Source organism: Heliangelus exortis, chromosome 2 (genome assembly GCF_036169615.1).
Source record: "Heliangelus exortis chromosome 2, bHelExo1.hap1, whole genome shotgun sequence".
NCBI lineage: Eukaryota > Metazoa > Chordata > Aves > Apodiformes > Trochilidae > Heliangelus > Heliangelus exortis.
Window position 1 is genome coordinate 14510031 of NC_092423.1, and position 22386 is coordinate 14532416.

Below are 22386 nucleotides of genomic sequence, written 5' to 3' on the forward strand. Positions count from 1 at the left end.
AGAAGTTGCAATTCTAATGTAATCTCATGATTCAGAGGATTTGATCCCAGCTGTGGGCAAGTAGTGCTTATGATTTAATCTGCCTCTAGAGGCACTTTCTCCTCTTGAAATAAGAGTCTACGGGATAGGTTGTTCTTTTGGTCAATATACTGACTTAAGAGGTTTACTAATGTTCTATAAATTTTGAGGTTGCAGTAAAAGTATCTTATTCTTAGCACTGTGTTATTTTGCATCTTCGCCTGAAATGGATGCAAAAATCAGGTCCTTAAACACCTGTGCTGTGGGGATCAGTATTGAGGAGATAGGATCCTTAGGGGAAAAAATTACAGAGCTCTACAGTGAAAGTTCTGTACAGAGACTCCAGAGATACTGGAATGATGATGAAGCAGTAAATGGGGGCTTTTGGAGCCAGGGGCTTCTTTTGCTCTGACAAAAGAGCCATATAATTCTAGTCTGCTATCTTGTTGGAGCAAGATTAACACACAGCAAAGCAATTCCACGTTGTGTACCAACATATGTATAGGTATCAGCTGGAAAAGAAACCTGCTTCTCCCCTCGCTTCCACTCTTTCTACTTTCGAAAGCATAACCTTTTATTCCTTTAGGATACAAAGGGAGTTAAATCTACATAATTCTGTTATCCCTGGCTGTGCAAATGTCGCCGGTGTGGCAGGGGTGGTACCGGGGCCGGGAGGGGGAGCTCCCGGCCCGGCTGCGGCGGCTCCCGCGGGGCTGCGGGCGGCACCGCTCCTCCGGCCGCGGGTCTGGGCCCGTCCAGGGGCTCCGGGCACGGAACCGCACCGGGGATTTGTGAAGCAGACAGAAGTGCTGCTATCAACTAGGGGAAGACTCAGTTCCTAATGGTAACAGGGGAGATGCTTTTAGGGATTGGAGATAGGAGGAGATGCCAGCTGCCAGAGTATGGCAGGAAGAGTGGGAGAGATGACCAAGGGTCATGGCCTTGCAGAGATGCTCTCTGGGGCAGGAGGATCAAGCACTTGTCTGTGTATCAGCAGATTTGCTGTTACTTTTGGAGATGACTGAATAGGCTGACAGCATTTTTTGTGTGAATGTAAACAAAGCTACATTTTCAGTGGGTGTTGTTCATGTAATGGTTTTTCCTAAATTTAGAGTGAAACATTCTGTCTGTTCATTAGCAGTTAAAATAACACTGATAATTTTTCCTGAAGGATTTGGTCATTCCATAAAATCCTTCCTGTATTACATGTTTCCTGAGGGTATAAGGATCTTTATCTCCAGCATATAATAAACTTCTCTTCATCTTTCTCTAGTACCATTAAAGCCACAAGCCCTTTGTTGTAAAAGTATACTAATGAATAGAAATGTTACAACAAGAACAGAAGTCTTGTGTTTTCCCTTCATCATGCATCATCCATTTTAATTAGACGAAAGGGTGGCGAGTACTGTGACAAGAGTCTGGAATTAAAATCATTAATTGATGTCAAGCTGACGAGAGACTGCTAACATGAATTTACTGACAGCAGGAAAGAAATTAACCTTATTACTTTATTTAGTACATTGGGGCTATTTATTATATTTTCCTATGCAAGTTCAATGTGTTCCATTTATGATGACAGACAAAGACAATTAATAAAAACCTACATAAAGTTTTATTACCTCCTATCAATGAAGTTTACATGAAAACCACATCAATAGCTTACAAAAAACAACCCCACCACATCCTTCTAAATAAGGTAACTCATAATAACTGTTACAGCAATATTTTTGGTATTTTAAATGAGTATAACTTGCTGTGCTCTCTAGCCAAGTACAATTGCAAAAGTGATCTGATTTCAAACCGTGCCTTAGTTTCTTAATGTCAGTGTGGCAAAAAATGAAACATATTTTCTCCAGCAATGACATTGATTGGAATAACTGTCTGTTTTGATCATCATTAGAAGGTCAGCCTAACAAAGATGAGTTTTTATGTTAAGCATCTTTATTCTTTAGATGAAAGAGTACAACAGTGTCTTACAGAATGACAGCAGCATCCTATAGATAATTTGTGACCCAAAGGTCATAATAAAAGAATAGAGGGGAGGCCACACTGTAGTAAAGGCCATCTGGAACTGTTAAAGTATCAGATGAAGTAGGGGGCTGAACAGCAGGACCACTCTTGGTGTCTTTCCAGATTTCCCAGAGAGACCATAATATTTTTATTGGAAAACCCCAACTTTTTTCCCCTTAAGTAAAATATTGTCATCAAGCAATTTCATCTTTTCTGGGGGGGAGGGAGGGGAAAGACAACATACTCTCGTAGTATATAATTTCTATAATGCTCTCATACAACAACATACTCTCATTTTAAATAATATGTAAAATCCTCTCATAGGGAGAGGATTTTTGTTTCTTACATAGACTAACTATTTAAAATAATGCAAAGGTTCAGCTTTAGTTTTGCTGCTGCTGTATTTTAAAGCCACAGAAGAGCTTTCACAAGAGCTGCTACCTCTAAATCTGCTATTACTGCAAACTTGCAAATTAAAATATTTTCCAAGGTGACTTGTGTAAAATCTTTTCTAATGAAACTTCCACCGCCTTACCAGCACATAAGAAAGGAGAGAAAAAAATTCTTCTGTGAATCAGAAAATCAGAGAAATGTGTTTCTCATTCTCACTTATTTTGAGATGGAGTCTGCTTGTCAAGGGATATTCCAGTTTCCCTGAGATTTGTAACATTGTTTTTGGCAGTGTTTTTTTACTGGATATGGGTGCAGGACATGGAAACAAATCACTGGCAGTAATTTTTGTAAGAGAGCACAGGAATGAAGCATGAGAATATTGAGCTTTGGAAAAACATTTCAGACCAGTTCCACTTCATAAAAATAATGACTTTGGGAGATATGTAAATTGAAGTTGCTATGTAAATAATAGTTGCTGAGGTAGTTTTTTTTAAACAATTCTTCTCACGTTTGCTCATAAGTGTAGAGATTATAAGACGTCATGGTGAAAATGTATTTGTTCTATTTTTCCTCTACAGTGATTCAAGATGTGGTACTGGACAAGGTCTGGCCAAGTCCTTTCTGATATATTTAAAAATATAATTTATGTGTTCTTTATAATATTCTGAGTAATAAATTTGATTCAGGTGTCTTGCAGATCATAAGAGTTCAGCACTGTCTTTAAAATTTCAGTCCTAAGTAGGAGCACTAATATCTTGTGTTGCACTTCAGGAAGCCAAGAACTTCAGGATAAGCAGGATGTCCTCTAATATCCCATGAACTGTGCTGTTAGTGATAAAGTAGCTATAGCTTATCTGAGGATTGTAAAGGCTGTATTATAATTACTAACTTACTGAACTTACTGTGGCTGGGTTGAACAGAACTGAAAATCTGTCAGGTTTTCCAGACTTCTCTTCAGGAGTCTAACAGTAAGATAAAGCACCCTAAAATCAAGCTTTTTGGGGTTTTTTTCTTTCATTTTTTCTTTTTTTTCCTGATTCTTAGACACAGCAGCAAGTATTTGACTAACCAGAAAGACACCTAATGATACATTTAAAACAGGCAAATAAATCCTCCCCCACACCACAGTTGGTAACCAGCTACTAGCACAAACTTTTTTAATGGTTAAAAGAAAGCTGGCTGTGTTTCTGGCCATGCTTTAGATTTATGCTCTCACTCATTTACTGTGACCCAGCAAGGTTTTAGAAGGAAATACTGAGAGGTGGTGTGTGTGCTAATTTGTGGCTCCTGAGGAAAGATACTGACTGACTCATAAGCTATAGTTTCTATTGGTGAGGTTTGCTGGTTTTGTGTTTTGTTTTATTTTTCCCTTTTCTTTCAATTTCAGTGTCTGAGATTCACATAATCTCTTGTTTAGCTGTGAGGTTTTTGCATTGTAATTTTTTTGTCTCTTCAGACTGTTTCATTTTTCCAGCTTCAAGATTAGGCTACTTTATACATAGTATTCAACGAACACAGAATAATGGACCTGAAATAGCACTAGGAGCAGAATTTTAAACACACTTTTGTTTCTAGACTTCAGCTAGAGGAGTGCAGATGCAGGATGGGCTCAGCTCAGCTGACTGATGACAGTGCTGTAGCTGGACCTCCAGATACTGCTTGCAGTATCTGGGAATGACTGATTTGATACATGGTATTATATATGGTACTCTGTGATATATGGCACGCCTGTGACATTTGTTTCTTTCACATATGGGAACAGCTGCTCCTTACACATCTAACTGCAGAATTCAGATGTTACTCAGCAGTGCTGCTTTCAGGCATTATATCCAGTTGGAAAACAAAACAAAACAAAAAAAAATAGGGGAAGAAACAGTCCAAGAAAGCCTGTGAGAGAGCAGAAAACAGTGCAATAAAGTGAGGAGGGGTGGAAGCAGGAGCTCTCCAAAATTGTATTTCAGCAACAGCTAAATCTCATGGTCATCTTACTTTCTACTTCAAGAGTTAAATAAGTGATTAAAGCTAAATTAAACTAATGATCAGAGATCTGTTGTGATAGATGTAAATATCATCTCTTCTGGACAGTTCTGTAATACAAAAGAAAGACTAAATTCCATTTTGCTTACACATAGTGATGATGTTCTTTGTTGCAATGTGGTTCCCAGCAGGATAAATGTTCCAGTTGCCCATCTGAGTGATCCTCCACTGCTGGGGTCATTGACCCTTGGATCAGACATGAAAATAAGAGAAGAAAATTTCAGGCATGATAGTGTTTATTTCAGAGATAGGAGGACCTATACTGCCTGTTTACCTGATACATCCACATTTGTTGCTACATATTCTTTATATACACACACCAGACATACTTACCACCCTGAAGTACTGCAGATAGTTAATTTCAAGGTAGTCTAAAAGTTCCATTGAAATGTAAGTAAGGTAGTAACTTAAAGATTTTTAAAATCAAAATAGGCAAAGATTTTCAGTCAATTACTCCAAAATCCAAGAAAGTAGGTTTGAGATAATGTGCTGGGGGTAATATATCTTCACTTTGGAAAAACAAAGGATGAATGAAGGTCAGGTGATAAAGTTAGAGGGAAATACATGATAGATTCCACCAGGTTGGAGGAAATTATTCTAATGCCTCCCTTAGTTTCAACAACATCACTTAGTTTCAAATTGGTGTTTGTGCTTCACCTGCTTATATGCATATCTCTCCTGTGTTTTTAAAATTTCTTTACATCTTATTTTGCTGCCTTCTTTAATACAACTCCTTTTAAAAATGAGCATGTTGTTCTTTATGTATTAGGGCACTTAGAGTAATCACCTTATCACCTTTATCTCTCCTGCCCTCCTCCCCCTTTTTTTAAGTACAGCCCTCCTGGGTTGTAGCTCATTAAAGGTTTTTGAAATTCTCATGCATTTCTTCTGCATGTGGGATTTGAGGAGAGGGGAACTTCACAGAGACAGTAAGTACTATCATATATTCTAATTGGCAGATAGGCTGTGATTATTGAAGGAGAAAGAAGATTAAGGCTGTCTGATTGCTTAAATGTGTTTCTTGAATTTAGAGGTGGTGGGCAGCTTCTTTTTTTTTTTTTTTTTTTTTTTTATATATAGTCTCTTTTATCTTTCTCTGTTTTTGTAGAACCCATATGTAGGAAAAATATGCATGTAAAATTTCTATGCAGGTGCAGAATTATAGATCTAGAAGAGAGACTATGTTACTTTTCCAAGGTGAGATCTGCTAGGTATGGCATTCCTGCAAAATCCTGGAGTTTTTTCAGTTTGCAGTCACGTAGATTCTACAGCTTTCCACGTCAGTCCTTTCCTCTACTTTACATTAGAAAATTCTCATGGCCCCACTATCTGATCTTAATTATTCTTGCTGCAGTTTAAATACTTAGTACTTGCATTAGAGGTGGAAAACATTATTTTCCTCCGCATGTATAAAGAGATTGCTGTCACAGCCTCACTCTTTCTCTTCTCTGTAACACCTTGACACTGCTGACATGTGAGTATCTGTTATCCACTAAAATTTCCAGGTCCATTCCTGAAAAAGCAGCTCACAGATTTTTCCCATACTTTTAATTGGTATGCTTAATTCTTCCACCTATGTAAATTACTTTCCGGTCACTGTTATTGAAGTTCCTTCTATTTTTGAAGTCTACTCTGTCTGTTTTTCAAGAACATTTGCAATGTTAATCACTTCCACCAAAGTTCCTTCACTTGGATTTTCTGCAGATTCAATAGTGTCCTAATTAATAATGAAAAACCTAAGTAAATTTAGAGAGAGATCCATGTAGAAATGTCTCCATCCATCCATCCGGTGTGACTGAATTGCTTACAGGTAGTCTCTAGATACTCTGTAGGAACTGCCTGGTTCAACCTTTTGCATCCATGCTTGGGACATAGTTTTTTGTCTTCTGTTCATAAGGCCATTTATTGGGTTGTAGAAGGAAACCAGACTGACTTGCCCACATCTGTTCTTCATAAACTTATGGTGGCTGCTGCTCACCCCATTATCTTCTCTGTGCTTACTGATAGTTTGTTTCAAAGGGGACTAAAGTGAAAGTTGGATGTGTGACTTTTTCTAGCTTTTTAGTACTTCAGCTGTCCTTAGGAGATTCTCCTGGTTATCAAAAAAGGTCTGAGACTGCCTCAGACCGTTGTGTGTCAGATGAAGTACAACTAGCTTAACCCGTTTCTAGCTCCTTCTTTTGCTGTTAGATTGGAGATCTTTTTATGCTATTGGGGGCTGTATCAATTGTTCTGGCCACCTGTTTGCAATCAACCATTTTAGTGAAGACAGATGCAAAGACAAAAAACCATTAAGCCTTAGGTCTCCTCAGCATCATCTGTCAATATCGTTCCCTCACTACTGAACACTGGAGCAACCTTTTCTTTTCTCTTCTGGTTACTGCTAATGCAATTACACAATGATTTATTGTTATCTTTAAAGCTCCCTGCTACTTTTATTTTGCATTGCACCTTGGCCTTTCTGATTTTGTCCCTGTATGCTTATACTTTTCCACAGCAAAATGGCCACATTAATTATGTGTTTATTCATGTGTCTGAGATCAGAGGATGGTTATATTTTAAGCAGCTGGCCACACATGTATGAGATAAAGCAGAACTATTAATTTTCTTCCTAAAATCTTAGTCTCCAGCCTTTCAACTTGAAAATTGTAGCACTGTTTTCGGACTTCTTTAAAAAAATATGCTAAGGTTTGAATGAAATGAGGGGACAGGAGGGTAGGGCAAATGAGGAAGATATACTTCCTGTTTACATGATACTGCTGTTGCTGCCCCTAATTATCCACAGCTCACAGTTATCCTTGAGAATGATTTTCCCAGGAAAGCAGATGGCTTTGCTGAGAGGTGGTTGTAACTGTGATAACTGGCTAGCTCTAATCATGATAAGAAAAGCTAAGTGTCATATGCCAGTTCAGAGGGAATTGGCAATAATGCCTATAATCAAGGTACCCTCATTAGAAGAGTAGTTGTCAGAAAAATTCTGCCTGGAAAAGAAAAATACAAGAGACGACAAACTCCTGTTTTGACTTGATTGCCAAAAATCAGGAAAAGGGCCATCAAACCCTAAAGGCAGTTGAGGAGAGGGGGAGGAGGAGGAGGAACAGCAAGGCCTGGCTTAGATGCTGGCGTGCAGTGCCTGCAAGGTATTTTTCAATGGCAAATGAGGAGGGCACAAATTTGACAAGACTTGGCTACTAGCCAAGACACCTCCTGACCTCTTTATTAGAAACAATATCAGGCAAAAATTGGACCGAGCGTGTTCACCCCATCTAACTTAAACAAGCTGACTGGCTTTATAAATCTGTCAATGTTTTCTTCTGTTTTCAATCCATCACACTGACATGTGCCAGTCTAATGGCACAAGAACTGAGAACTGGCTGTGGTGAATGGCTTGTCATTTAGCTTACACAGTGCTGTTTCTATCTTTAGTAAACATTGTTAGCCATCTCGTGTTTGTAGATCTGTAAGTATTCAATACTGATTTTGTAAATGAGTGAGCCTCAGTGGAAAAAGCAAGGTTGTGGATTATCACTTGGGCAATAGCTGAATCCTGGCAGTATCAGGAAGATTAATTGAATTGACCAAGCAATTGCACACCAGAAGCAGCAGCCAACTTTGTTTCTGCTTTTAGGGTAGGACACTGCTGCCATCGCAACAGCGAATGTAAGATACTACGCATGAATATCCTTCCTATGCTGTGTTCATCAATTAGAATAAATACATGGATGATTTTTTGCAAGGATATAAATCATTAATATGAAAAAAAAAAAATCCCATGAAAGGGATAAAGCTCCCAAGGGATTGAGAATATATTCTTAAATTCACTCCTAGCCCTCCATGAAATTAGGGTTGGTTTCTCTTTTGCCAACTTTGCTTGCTGGTTTCTACTACTTACAGATCTGAGAACACCACAGATTTGAGTTTTCTGTTGCTGGAAAAAGTTAAGTTCAAACAGAACTGCTGTAAACATTTGGTTCAGGGTAGGATTTAGTTGTAAACAAATATGATTAATTTGGTATCTACATTTAAGCTACATGGCAAAATGCCCTTTGTGGTCAAGGGAGTTATACTTGGCACAGTTGGTGTAGAGCCTGGAGAAGATTTTGGCTTTACCTGAATAGCCAAGTGTCTGCTGTGCAGTAGAACTGCTCTCTAGACCCTGCTGGCAGCAGCCTGATATGACAGAATCTTAACCAACCATTCTGGAAGCTGAAAACATATGTCAGCACCTAAATTTAGGTGTCTATAATGGTAGTCGCCTTCATTTGAAAGCTGAAGGCCACTCAGAGAGTCTGAAAGAAAGGAATGAGCTGGCTGCTGTTGGCTGGAGGCAACAGAGCATGAGCTTTCCCCTTACTTTTGTGACCAGCATTGCACGTGCAGAGGAATCGCTGTACAATGGGTATGTCAATCATTACTGGATTAGCTTGCAATGAAAAGCTCTTCTTACAATTATAGGAAGTTCTGCAGCTAGCAATATTGTCATTTGAAGCAGTTATCATTAGCTTTTGAATTGAATAGCACACAAATACATGAGGATAGTTTATACTTTACTCAACATTATAATTTGAGTCTCAAAAGCACAACTGTATGTTGTTGACATTTTCAGTATTAACACTTCAGCAAAAAGGGTTTAGAAACTTCTTGGGATGGCTTTTGTGTTTTGAAAAGTTCAGTTTCATTTAAACACTGCAAAATTCTTTGAAGATTAGAAGTCCTGTAAGAGCTAAGCATTATTATTACTAAACCCACACAAAATATGCAGGAAGGCCATAAATCCTCAAAATTAGCTGATCTGAAATTTCAGACATATGCATTTTCATTGTGCCGTGTCATGAAGGAATACAATTCAGTGAAGACAGCTTAACACAAATACCCACATTGTGAAAGCAAATCTGGTCAAACACTTCTCCAGATACTGGATTTCAATAGCAGGAGAATTGCTGATTGGAGCTGAAGTACAGAGTGAATTCCAGGTTCTTGGCTGTGCTGGACAGTGTGTTTACAGAATCATTTTAATCTTTCCCACAACAGTCTGCACTGGTGTTTCCCAGATGTATACTTAATGCAGTATATGCTAACAAAAGATTTAAGCAGTACCACACGTATACACACACAGGCACTAAGAGGGGGATCAACATAAAAAATAACTCTGCCTTGAGTTCAAGTTCTTATATAAAACATATTCAGAGTTAAAACCTATTACAATTTCAAAAGAGATGCAATATTCAGCAGATGTCTGCTATTCTTTTAGAGACTACAGCTATGAATTTTTCCCTGGTCATTTGATGCCTCCAGGTTTGGAAACATAATGTTAAATAGTATGTGTCCTGAAGGCAAAAAACAAAGCTGCATTTTGAACAAAATAAAAAAAATACATTAAGTAATCAGAATACTTATAATTTTGCAATGTGAAAGTGATAGGATTTGTACAGTGGTTTAAACCTGAAGCACAAATAGAAAAATATTTTAAAATATCAAATATTTTGGGTGTCAGGATAGTCTGGACATCTTACAAGTTCCGCTTTAGGGCTTTGCTTTGTTAAATGTTACTGCAAATGGTTACTGAATACTTAGCAGGAAGATTTATAATGCATTTAGATTCTGCTTTTTAATACTACATATGTGTATTAACACATTGTATTAGCAATTGTAGAAAATACTCTAAAGATTTTCCTGCTGGATAGGAATGTAATTAACTTGTGTAACACTTCAACAATCAGTTCTCTCCTGTTTGGATAGGAATAAGTATTCCACCATGCATGGGAAGATTTTGATGTTCTTGCTGCAAGTGGTTCTGCGTCCAAATGTATAAAAAAGCCAACAAGGAGATATAGGAGGAAATTTGGTAGAAATGAAATGGGGGACACTTAGGTCTGCATCTGTGGAGAGTGATGTGGTACTCATGGTCAAAAGTTAGACAGATTCACAGGCATGTCTCATGGGAGCCAGTCTAACACTGAGGCCAGTGTCGCCAGTTATCACTGGGTAATTCTGTTTTATAAGCACTTCAGATAACAATGTTTTCTTCTGCATTAATTATTCGATGCCATATTATTGCTATACTGTCAGATTTCATACAGTGAAATATATGACAACTTTTTGCTCAAATTGGTGTCCATCAGTGGTCCAGTATGTGATGATACATTCACAAGTAAGTTAAAATTTATTCAACCAGCAGATAGGAAATTTCTAATTTCCTTTGCTTTTCCAATTCAGAGGGCAAATGTCAATAGACAAATGCATTCCTCCACAGGGTAATTAATACAGGACTAAAAATTGGAAGTGACATATTCAGAGAGAGGAATCAGCAGTCAGAATCACAGAATCATCTGGGTTGTGAAGGGCCTCTGAGGTCATCAAGTCCAACCCTTAATCCACTACCACTGTGGTTACCAGGCCATGGCACTGAGTGCCACATTCTGTCTCAAAAACGTCTACGGAAAGAGAATCCACCACTTCCCTGGGCAGCCCATTCCAATGCCAGATCACCCTCTCTGTAAAGAATTGCATCCTAATATCCAACCTAAACCTCCCCTGGCAGAGCTTAAGTCCATGTCCTCTTGTCTTACTGGGAGCTGCTTGGGAGAAGAAACTGACCCCCCCCTGGCTCCAACCTCCTTTCAGGGAATTGTGGAGAGTGATGAAGTCTCCCCTGAGCCTCCTCTTCTCCAGACTAAACCCCAGCTCCCTCAGCCATGTGGCAGGTCGTTTTCAGGCCTCTTTTTCCTTCTGCATAAATGCCTTTCAAATGATTAGGGTTGTAACATTTCTGAACTGCAGTTTTGGAGTGTAAGACAATGTAAAACATTTTTATTTTGAAAATAGGCATGCAGAAACACAGTTTAAATTTGAAATGGGTTTTACAGTTAAACATGAGTCTTTCTTAATTGTAAATTTAACAAAACTCAAAAAACCAATTCCAGTTTGATGTTGCTGAAATTGCAGAGGATGCATCAAGTGAATACTGTTAGGTTTTTTTTCCATTTCCCCCATTGTAATAAAAAGCAATTAGTTAAAAAAAAATTATTTTTTTTTATTTGGTTAAGTTAAATTTTCTCAGTTTTATTCTATTTGCCACTGTGACTGAATATGAATGAGAGTTGTGGTTTACAAATCAGGAGTAGTGGACATGAAAAGAAGAATTAGGCTGAGTTATAACTTAAGGCATGTAAATGAATCACAGAACTGTCAATGCCCATAGCACTGGCTATTGAAGCAAGTTCAATTGGTTTGCTGTGCTCAGTATCCTTGGTCAGTACTTGTGGGATTTTGGGGGAAAACTTGTGTCTATCTGTGCCACCCTCTTTTGTTACAGTGATCTTGGTTAGCATAGAAAGAACAATTTGCTTAGGGCTCATTTGGCTGAAGACACTTAAATTTAGTTATTCACTTACCAGCTCAGGGCTGAATTCACACTCATTTGGTCATCTTAGTGTCTGAGATATCACCATGGGGTTGGCAGATGTGACTAGGACCTGCAGGAGTCCTTCTTGCACAGCAGCTGGGTTATCTGGGGATGTCAGGTGGCCATAGCTTAGTATGTCTGAGCAGCTGAATCAAGGATGAGTATCCAAAGTCCCAAACAAGACCTCAACAACAGCATTAAAAAGCAACTGTAGAGTGACTCTTTTCATGCTGGGACACACCGATTGGTGTGGCAGCTGCTTTGCTCTGGACTCTGCTGACTTAACAGCTCCCTGGAGCCTGCACACTTAGGTGAATCTGTGGGCATCTAAACTGTGATGTCTGTAACTGCACCCTGAATCTTGCTCTTTGTGTTTGCCCTTTCTTCTTGAAAAAACAAATCTTGAATGAGGCTAAGTTTAAAATTTCCAAAACTGTCAGTGTTACCCAACTTTAAGACTTCTATTTTCAAAAGAGCAAGATTTACTTGCAGAAGTGGCCTAGTTTGAGTATTCTACTCTCATTAAAAGTTGGTGAACAAGCTGTCTTTGGAAATGGCACATAGCTGGGTTGCTCAGAGCTTTAGTCTGAATGGATGGATGCTGTCACAGTGTGTAGCCATGGATGCATTAGATGAAAAAGGAATGCATTTTACTAATGGAAGGGAGGAGACAGCTGAGTGCTTCATTTTGCAATGATGACAGAGCATTAAATTGGTCTGGGGAGACAATGCTGGGGAGAGGTAGTTTTTTTAGTTCACTGTACGTGCGTTTGTGATACATCAAATTTTCTAAAATGCCAAAGAAACTTTGAAGCCCAGATCGAATTTTAGTAATAGCTTTGTGTGCTTCTGAAAATATGACCTGTGTGCAACTTGTGTTGGTCAGGTTCCTAAATGTCATCAGTTTTTAATCTCGTGTTTTATCATACAACTGAACAAGCACATCTAGATACAAAATCTCAGTACAGCGTTGCCTTCCATTTGTAACTTGAACATAAGGTACATGGTGTTACCTTCTGAGAAGACATTGCCTACTTTTGAGAGGTGACAGATTCAGTTTATTTACATTTTAAGCAAAACATGCACATTTTTAATGATTCATACAAGAATCTACTGCTGTTTACTGCATGCACACGTACATAAATACATATCATAGTACTCCATCATTTAGGTTGGAAAAGATGTTTATGATCATCTAGTTCAACAGTCAACCTAACACTGCCAAGTCCATCACTAAACCTTGTCCCTAAGCACCACATCTGCACATCTTTCAAATACCTCCAGAGATGGTGACTCAATCACATCCCTGCTCAGCCTGTTCCAGTGCTTGACTGCCCCTTCAGTTAAGAACTTTTTTCTAATTTTTTCCTAATATGCATCTAAATATTTGTCTTATTTTTACTAAGTTTGTAAAGTCTGAAAGAAGTATTATTTTTGTGATATTGGGCCAAAATGTACATCAAAGTTCTTTTCTAAAAATGGTCATTAGAACTATTAAATAGGTTTTGATGGAGTACAGTGTGGTATTAATGGTGTCAGTCCATGCTCAGGTTTGGTTTTACACAGGCATCCTAAGATGCATAAAAGAACAAGTAAACTCTGTTTATCAAAAACTATGGCTAGTCATTATTGAACTTATTAATGAAAGAAAAGGCAGTGGCTAATCACACTTCTTCCTTAAAGACCAGTGTTGACTGGGGCATAGTTTTGATCTAGGCTTCAATATCCAAGGTAAAACTGAGACTCCATGACAAACTGAGACCGGAAACACTTCAGTGGTGTTCACTAAGGTGGGCTACCTGAAGTGTCTCCTAACAACTGCTTTTGAATGACTGAGGCGGGGGGGAAAAGTTAGTTTCAGCCTTCTTTTAATTTTTCAGAATCCAAGCAAAAACTCGAGAGTTTCGAGAAAGACAAGCTCGTGAGCGGGACTATGCAGAGATTCAGGATTTTAACCGGACGTTTGGCTGTGAGGTGGATCCAATGTATGCTGGGATTGCTTCCTTTGACTCTTCTTCAAATAGTGGCACGATAACACTGAGCACCCGACCACAGAGCCCGAGGGAAGGGCAGACAGTTGAAGCCCTGTACGCCCAAGTGAAGAAACCACGGAATTCAAAGTCTTCACCTGTAGACAGGTAGGCACCAGACATCAATCAATTCAGTGTTTCAAAATTCGTGCTTGTAGGGCTTTTGTCATGGAGGATGACTGTGCATGAACAGGAAAGTCAGAACTGCCTTTTTATTAATGGCTTTTTAAAAGCCTTTATGTAGAAAAGTATTGAGCTCAAACAAAACTGTAACAGAATGTTATCAAATCAAACTGTAACAGAATGGGACACAAAAGTTGTTTTCTGCAGAGCTGCTGCTTTTCTTCTCTTTCTTCACATGGTTTGGAATTTTGGAGTTGCAGTTTGATATCATTCAAATTAAATTCAAACTTAGGACATCATCTGGTTTATTTATCAGACTGTAATTGATATAGTTGTGTTTGAATAATTGAAATGGTTCCACCCTATTCACATCAGTTACAAAATGTCTGTAAAGTTCTTGTTGGTAAAACAAAAGTTAGTTAAAGCTTACCTGGATTCCAGTCCTAGGGTAGTCCTGGACTTCATTCTAACAGGCTGAGCTTTTAACTAAATATAGACCAAGAGCATAAACTCCAAGCTTGACTCATGAGTTGCTTTGTATTCCCAAGCTGTAGCTTATGAATTACACTCTTTGTGTGGTTACATTATCTGAACTGTGTCATGGGGTTTTTTTGTGATGAAATTGGGCAAAATTCTGGTTTCTATTGGAGTTTTGGATTAATTTGAAAACCTGAAGCTAAAACATGCATGAAAACTAACAAAGTAGAAATAAACAAAGGAAATATTCACAGCTTTTTTTATACTTTAACAATGAAAATACATCTGTTTCTTTGGCTTACATCTAAGATCTTGTAGTTCTGCATTTTTTCAGCTTTACAAAAACTAAAACAAAAATCCTAGTGCAGAAGTTATCATTAACTCAGAGGTTATTAATTTAGTTCATAGAAAAATCACTCGTTAGTTTTATACCCCATTCTTTCCATGAGGAAAATACTGGACTAGTACTACTACAGCTATATCAGAAAAGCAGTGTCTTTGGTTACAGTGTTTGAGATCTGTAGAGCTCTACATGACCCTTGACATTAATCTTGCATATTCTGTTTTGGGTGGTAACAGTAATTTACATTTGGTCTGAGGAGGGTAAGGGTTTGCAGAATACAGCAAATTGTCTGAAACTCTTCCTAAGTGAGGATTGAGATTGATGTATTTAATACTCAGTGAAATCTACTTTGAAAATTTCCTTTCCCTTACGTTGGTAAAAATATATCCTCTAACATGACAAATAAGGAGCTTTTAGATGCACTGACAAATACATATATTTTTACTAAAATTCAGTGGCACAGCTGCCTTTTTATTTTCTCAATTGTATTATTCTGCTGCAATGCACTGTGTAAAAAGTCTTTTCTTATTAAATAAACAAACTTATGTATTGTGGATATGTATATTATTTCAGTGAAGGAAGCAAAATTATTTTAGAAGATGTCAGTTTCATATATGCCTTAGAAATTTTATATTGCATACTCTTATATTGACTGGCAGTGATCTGTCCAGGTGCCTGACATTTCGACACTTTTGTGCCTTTGGAAATCATGATAGCTTGGTCGGATATGGCTGCCACGTGGTGACTCTCACGGGTGTTTTTGTTAGACCAAAGACAGTTTTTCATGCCTGAGCTGAATGGCATCAATGTCACATCAACAAAAAAAATGTTCTTTGATGCAAACCTGGCACAGTGAAATAGAAGACCTGCATGACCTAGCTAACACTGTGTGATTGCTGATAAAAGAGCTGGTAGAGAGTGAGTAAAATGCAAGATAACGGAGTACAGGGGGAATCTGATGTTAATCATAAGGGTAGGACTGAAGAGGTAGTTCTCCACATTCTGGCTGCTCCTGGCTCACAAAAGGCCCCATCTCTCACAGCTGGATCTCACTGTGACAAAAGGAAAGACCCAGTGTACACAATGGGCTTGAGCAGAAGAGAGACTGTGAATTAAGCAAGAAAAGCACACACCACCACCCCCTCCCCTTCCCACTCCAGTCGTGTCATAAAATGAAAGAAATAGGCAATTTGGTTGGAAAAATATTATTATTTGCTATAAATGTGTTTTGATCCACCCTTTTCAGGGGTCTGAGGCATGACGATCCTACATGAATCCCACATGGCTCCAGAAAACTTTTGGGGAACATTGCAGAAACTTGTGCAATCTCAGGCTCAAATTTAACTTTCCCAGAAGTCAGATCTGTACCTTGGTCCCACCTCTAACAGTGTGTGTTGCCTGGTTTGGGCATGGAGGAGATTCAACAGCTTTGGGGGATCAGCTCTGTGTCTTGAAGTGTGTGAGGGACATCCAGGAGGTTGACCCTATGTAATGTGCAGCAGGAGAGCTGATTTAATCACAATTCATGTGATTAAGCTGTCTTCTCAAGGCTGATCTGTGTTTTACAGCCTTTATCTTAGGTGTGTTCAGAAAGTCTCATCTGAGCATCATTTTAATAAATGGCTGTGGCTCTGTAGGCCTGAGATGCTTTTACCTGAGTTGTCTCCCCATCTGTTGAATACCAGTGTTGTCACCCCATATGCACTGTAACTTGTTCTTTGCTGTTCCTTTCCATCAGTGATTCCTTGCCCTTCAGTTGACATCTCCTGTGATACTCTTTTCCAGACCAAACACCTAAATTCCTCTTCATGAGGCTCTTCTCCAGGGAGCAATCTTCTCTGCAGTCTGATTTATCCTGATAATGCAAGAAATTTGATGAGAAATACTTGGTTGCATTTCTTCATCCTTAAAATAGTGTTTAAGTTAGCATTCACCTGCTGTGAGTGCTATTTTCCCTGTACTTTACCCCATTGCCCCGTCATCCTTTCCTTTCCTCATTTCAGAAATGGAAAAAGTCACTTCCAGCCTTTGTGGATGGGAAGGGAAACCACTTGCAGTGTGTTACCCTTGTGCTGAACTGCCAGGAGCTGGTAACAGCCAGGCTGCCTCAAATCTTTAGCACGTTCATATTAAAAGCAGCATTGTTTATATGAGAAATGTTATTTCTATTACAGTTTGGGGATTAGTGCCAAACAAAATTTGACATTTAAGTATGTCCAAAAGGTTATTTAAAAGTCTCTTACAAAGAAGACTAAAATAAAATGTCCCATAATAGTTTGCATATCTTTGTTGAACACTTACGACAAATTTTTCCTTAACTTGCAAGAGAAATACTGTGCCTGCATGTGAGGCCTTGTCAGGGTTTTTTGTTTTTTTCTTTTTGTTTTTTTTTTTTTTAATATTCCTCCAACTTCTCTCTATTTTCATCACCACATGCCACCAACTAATGTAAGTTTAACTGTGTCATGGCATTTGAATGATAACAAAGTGGATAACAAAGAGGAGGACTCCTCATCAGAATAATGGATAATTTTATTTTGTTTTCTGCAAGTTTAAGGACATTATGAGGAAAACTATTACAATTTTAAATTTTTGCTAAAAATACCCTTATAGGACTTGAAGTTGGTTTAGAGTTGCTTTAGCACAGATTTATGCTGGGTCAGAGTTAAGTCATTGATGCATATTGGTGAGGTTTGGGATGTTGTTTGTGTGGTTAGGTTTTTTCATTTTATTATTAGTTATTACATATTAAATAGGTAGTTGATAGGGGAGTTCTGTGTTCTCAGCTTCTTATTAGTCCATGTATACAGGTAGCTCCTGTGAATCTTGGAAGGTGTTTTGTGTTCCAGTTACTCTCATCATAGCAAATCTCTCCAGTAGCACTGAAAAAAATTTGCTGTTCCTGATCCTAGAGAATTTAACAGAGAAGGAGTTTATTGCTCAGAAGAAACGAAGCTCTAGCACTACATAAAGAAATAAAATTGATTGGGAGTGACTGATGATGAGTATAGCTGCATATACCTCAGCTGCTCTGGTGATGTTTACTCCATCCTGTACAGTGATAGCTTACAGACACAAGCTGCTGAGGAGTTTTTCACTTCCTATGCCAGGCATTAACAGAGCAAAATCAAGATGAAATGTATAATCTATGTTTATTTTACAGTTCAGGATAGAAGTGTCTCGAGAACTGTGTTCTTGTGAATAAAGCTTTTAGCTTAGCTGGAAAATGTCTCCTACAGAGGAGAAGCTGAACTACTACTGATCAATAGTGTTTTTCACGTAGATGACAATGATGCTATACAATGGGGTTTTATAGCCATCACCTGACACCCATATCTGAGCAGTATGTAAAAAGACAACTCCTAATGGCCGTTCACTGGCTGTCACTATGTAATCATTTCCCACCAAGAGTGCATTGTCCTGAAATATAATTGAAATAAAATAGGCACTGTGCTGCTGTAAATCTAAATAGCTTGAAAATAGTAGGCTAGACTCCCACAGCTTGCTGAGGACATTTTAATGGAAACATAAATACCATAATCATAAGCTTTTTGCATGCATTTTGCCATTTAAAAGAAAATATGTTCATTTTAGAAGGGAGACCTTTATGAACTGGTTTCTGTTCTATCAGAAGTGGAATCAAGTTATGTCAAAGGAAAATTTGGGAACTGAAAATAATCCCACTTGCTTTAACTGTCATCTTTTTGGTGCAAAGTGACAAGTTGCTTTTTTTAAAGTCAGACCACATACTTTGCTTGCTGCTTTTCCAAAAAAGAGAGGGAGAACATTTTAGATGCTAAGTTTTATTCACTCGGTAGTATCTTTGTGCTTAAATTGGCATGATATACATGAATGCCAGAAACTGAAAGAAGGACTCTAATATAATATAAGAATATATGAAAGGTGAAATAAGCAGACTCTGTCTTTCTGATGTGTGTGAAATAGCTCATAGCAATAGCAGGATAGGTCATGAAAGCTATGAAATACTATATTGTCATGCCTGGATAAATATTTGTTAAAAAAACAAGGTGCTTGTGAAGCTTTATTAAACTTCTTTATTAGTAGTGTCAGTCACAGGAGTGTTCTTAAGTCTGTGAGACCGTTTATGCATAGGAATCCGAGCTTACTGCCAGGCCCACCAGAGATGGAGATAGGAGTTTTATTACTCGGAGTGATGTATCCTGTGAGTGCTAGGATATTTCTTTTTTCTTAAATGAAGAGATTTTTTTTTTGATGGTTCTGAAAGCTGACTCGGAGAGTGCTTTCACAAAAGAAAAGGCCACCGCATTGTAAACCATCTAACCAATGACATTTAAAAGCTGCAGATCTGTGCAGAAGGCTAACAACCTAGGTTGAATAAAATTATGAGTAAACTCTTCCCTCCTACCTGTGTTTACTTCTTGTTTACTGATGTGGAAGTGTTTTCCTTCACTTGGATCCCTTCTTCATTGCACTTGGATCCCTTCTTCTTCATTGGTTATCACCTGCTGCTCTCAGAGCCTTAGGGTGATGTGCTACCAGGTACACTCATTTGGGTACATACACTGGGAATAATTGATTATTTTGCAAGCATTTCAGAGCAGGGACCTTTTTGTTATCCAAGCTCCATAAATAACCAGTAGTGTTTCAGAAAGTAATAGGAATATGGCTTATGTCCCTATCTTCCATTGAGTGTCACCCTTTGGTGGCATAACAAAGCTTCATTCCTCTGAGAATCTGGCTTCTGGAAAGATTTTCCTGGTGGAGGAAATGGCACATATGCCCTTATGGGATAATCAAACAGACTTTCCAAGTCAATCCAGTGGAGAGCAGTGGGTTAATGAACTATTTGCTGTTCTTTAACATGTAAAACTGAAAATAATACTTGGAAGTCATTGTGGTGGTTTTCCTCTGTCTGTGATAACCCAGAGAAGGATTAGTTAGAGCCTCTGTGAGAGTCTTCATGGGGTTTAATTTCACTTTAGCACTAACACATTGGGGCTTTTTGTTCCTCTGCCCTTCATCCTATAAGCCAGTAATCCTTGCCCCCAGGACTGCCTAAAAATTAGCTTGGTCTCTCATAGACCCCTGTATTTAGAACCCAATAGACACTATTAGCATTGGCATTTTATTATCTTAGCTTGGTTGTTTTCTTTTGTTCTTCCATCTTGATAGAATATAAGACAAGTTTTAATATAAATTCATGAGGATTTATTTAGGCTCCCTATTGTGAAAGTATGCAATTGCTCTCCCTGTTTGGTTTACCACTTTGGTGGAGTAAATGGCAGATTTACTGTGAACTCTATTCAGGTCTCCCATTTTAATTACTTGAAAGTCCTGGTTTCCTTCTGAATAGATACCAAGCACTGATACTGTTGTGAGAACCACAGCCTTCTCCATTTACCACAGCCGCAGCCTCACTTAAGCCCCGGTGGTTTTGCTTCCTCTCTCCTCTGGTCAGCTTGCAGTTTAATCTGAAGTGTGACAGCTATTTGCTTGTTTTTACAAAAGCAGCCCCAGTTAGTACGTCTGCAAATGGTTGCAGTGGGAAAGTGCACAGAAAGATAAGAGGGAGATGAACTACTCTCTCTAGGTTACAAAATGAGGGGGTGAAGTGGGGCCCACCCAAATGTGCCCTGGGTGACCCCTCTCTGAGCAATCCCTAACAAGCTGGTAACATGGAGTAGCTGTTTAGATTTAGGATTTTGAGTTCTTTAACCACAGCTACTGCTTATCATGAGAGACTATGCTTAAAAAGGGTATATGAAAACCTGTCACTTTTCATCTATTTAAGGGTATAATATATAACAGAGTTTTAAATCCATTGTAATAAAATTACAGATAGCATTTTTCATTGGTGTATCAGTGCAGTTTGCACACAGATGTAGATCAGTTGTTGGGTTTTTTTTGTTGCTTGGAGGAAAAAAGAGAACAACCTTTACATTTTTCAGATGATAGAAAGCTGTGTTTGATGAAAAAAAATAAAAAAGAAAAAAAACCCCTTAAATTATATATGCTAGTGTTAAACAAAACCTAATGTTGAAACTAGAAAAGGCGATGTCTCAGGCATCAAATGATTATTGTATGGCTTGAAATTGCAGTCCAAAAAACCAGCTGTGTGTCTAACATGCACATCTGTATTTTCCACTAATGTCATCAATACAGTTTAGAGTTCTTTATCCTAAGAAAATTATGGGGAATATTTGAGTACACAAAACTGACAAATGAAAGGCTCTCTCTCTCATTAAGTGAAGTGCTTTGATCCTACCAGAGTAAACTGTAAAAATCTGTTCTTTGCTAGTCCTGCTAACCAAAATTTGGATTGGGAACTGATGTTATGTAGCACTTGAACAGCCTAATTTAATCAGTTTAATTTGTTGTTGCTGTTGAATGTGTCCCTTTCTAAATAGAATATAAATCTATGATTCTTCTATCTTTTATGTCTTTCCAGTCAACCAATCTGTTCCTCTTTGGTGAAGGATTCAGGCTTCTCCTCTCCAGGAATTTAAAGAAATGGGGGTTTTGTACTTGAGAGCTGTCTGATTATAGGAGAGGGGTGCACAGGCAGAGCTCAGAGAGAGTGCTGAGTGTTTACTGAAGGCTTGCTAAAACTAAATATACAATTTGAAGTTGTATCTTTAAATTAATTTAACCTAATGGATGAAAAGTATAATTAAAATTATTTTTATGTATGTTCTTCTAGTGTGGAAGAGTTTGGTGTTTTTTTTTTGTTTTTTTTGTTTGCTTGTTTTGGAGCGTTTTTTTTTTTTTTTGTGTATGTGTTTTTGTGTTTGTTTGGGGTTTTTGGTTTTTTTTTAATGAATAGTTTTCCTTCAAAGATGAAACAAACTATATTTAGCTACAGTGTATATCCTATGGCCAGTCTTGTTTGTTTATCTCACTTAAAAAGAATCCAGCTTGTGGTCAAAGTGTCTTGTCACTGGCAGAAGAGGTGGAGTTGTGAGGAGGAATCCTCTGCAGTAAATTTTAGGAAGAAAAGTTACATCACCATATCTATGTTGCAGGGTAGCAGTTAATTCCTTTTAGCATCTTGTAAACTCATTGAATGAGTGCTTAAGAAGCATACCACATTGCCATTGCTGAGAAATTGTTGAGAGATCTAATTTCAGTTTGTTCTTGGTTGGAAAGTTGAAAATCAGTGCTTTTGCACTAGTAACTCAGAAAACAGCATAAATTACTGGAGCATTATACTCATAGTATAATCATCTTAAACAATTGGTTTATAAGTTTAAAATCATCTTCCTTAGGACTCAAACACTATGATGTGAGATATTAAAAGATTTTTTTGCATTACCTATGTCTTATGATTATGTATTTCTGAAAAAAATGTTGTAACACGGGACTTAGGTACTTGACATGAATTTTTCTTTCAGTTCATTTCAACTCATTTCATTCAATTCATTTCATTTTCTTTCAATGCATTTTAATAGCTTTTCAATCATAGTTGTTGAGGTCTTTCTTACATGATAGATATAAGAAATGTTTTTACAGTAAATCGATCACATATTTGAAATGGACAGATAATTTTGTCTGCCCAGAGTTTGAACAGT

At 38.0% G+C, this 22386-nt stretch overlaps 1 protein-coding gene across 23 annotated transcripts in view; it reads left to right on the forward strand.

The window, feature by feature from the left end:
• Nucleotides 1-22386, forward strand: part of PARD3 (par-3 family cell polarity regulator) — a 438795-nt gene that overhangs the window by 327281 nt on the left and 89128 nt on the right. For 19 of the 23 annotated variants that reach the window (XM_071734825.1, XM_071734818.1, XM_071734827.1 and 16 more), the window contains one exon: nucleotides 13744-14001. The exons of 2 other annotated variants lie outside the window; for them this stretch is intronic. In XM_071734825.1, the coding sequence (XP_071590926.1) occupies nucleotides 13744-14001 (258 nt within the window). Of the gene's footprint in view, nucleotides 1-13743; nucleotides 14006-22386 lie in introns of those variants that run through there. 2 more of the 23 variants (XM_071734839.1, XM_071734840.1) reach the window with 2 other exon arrangements.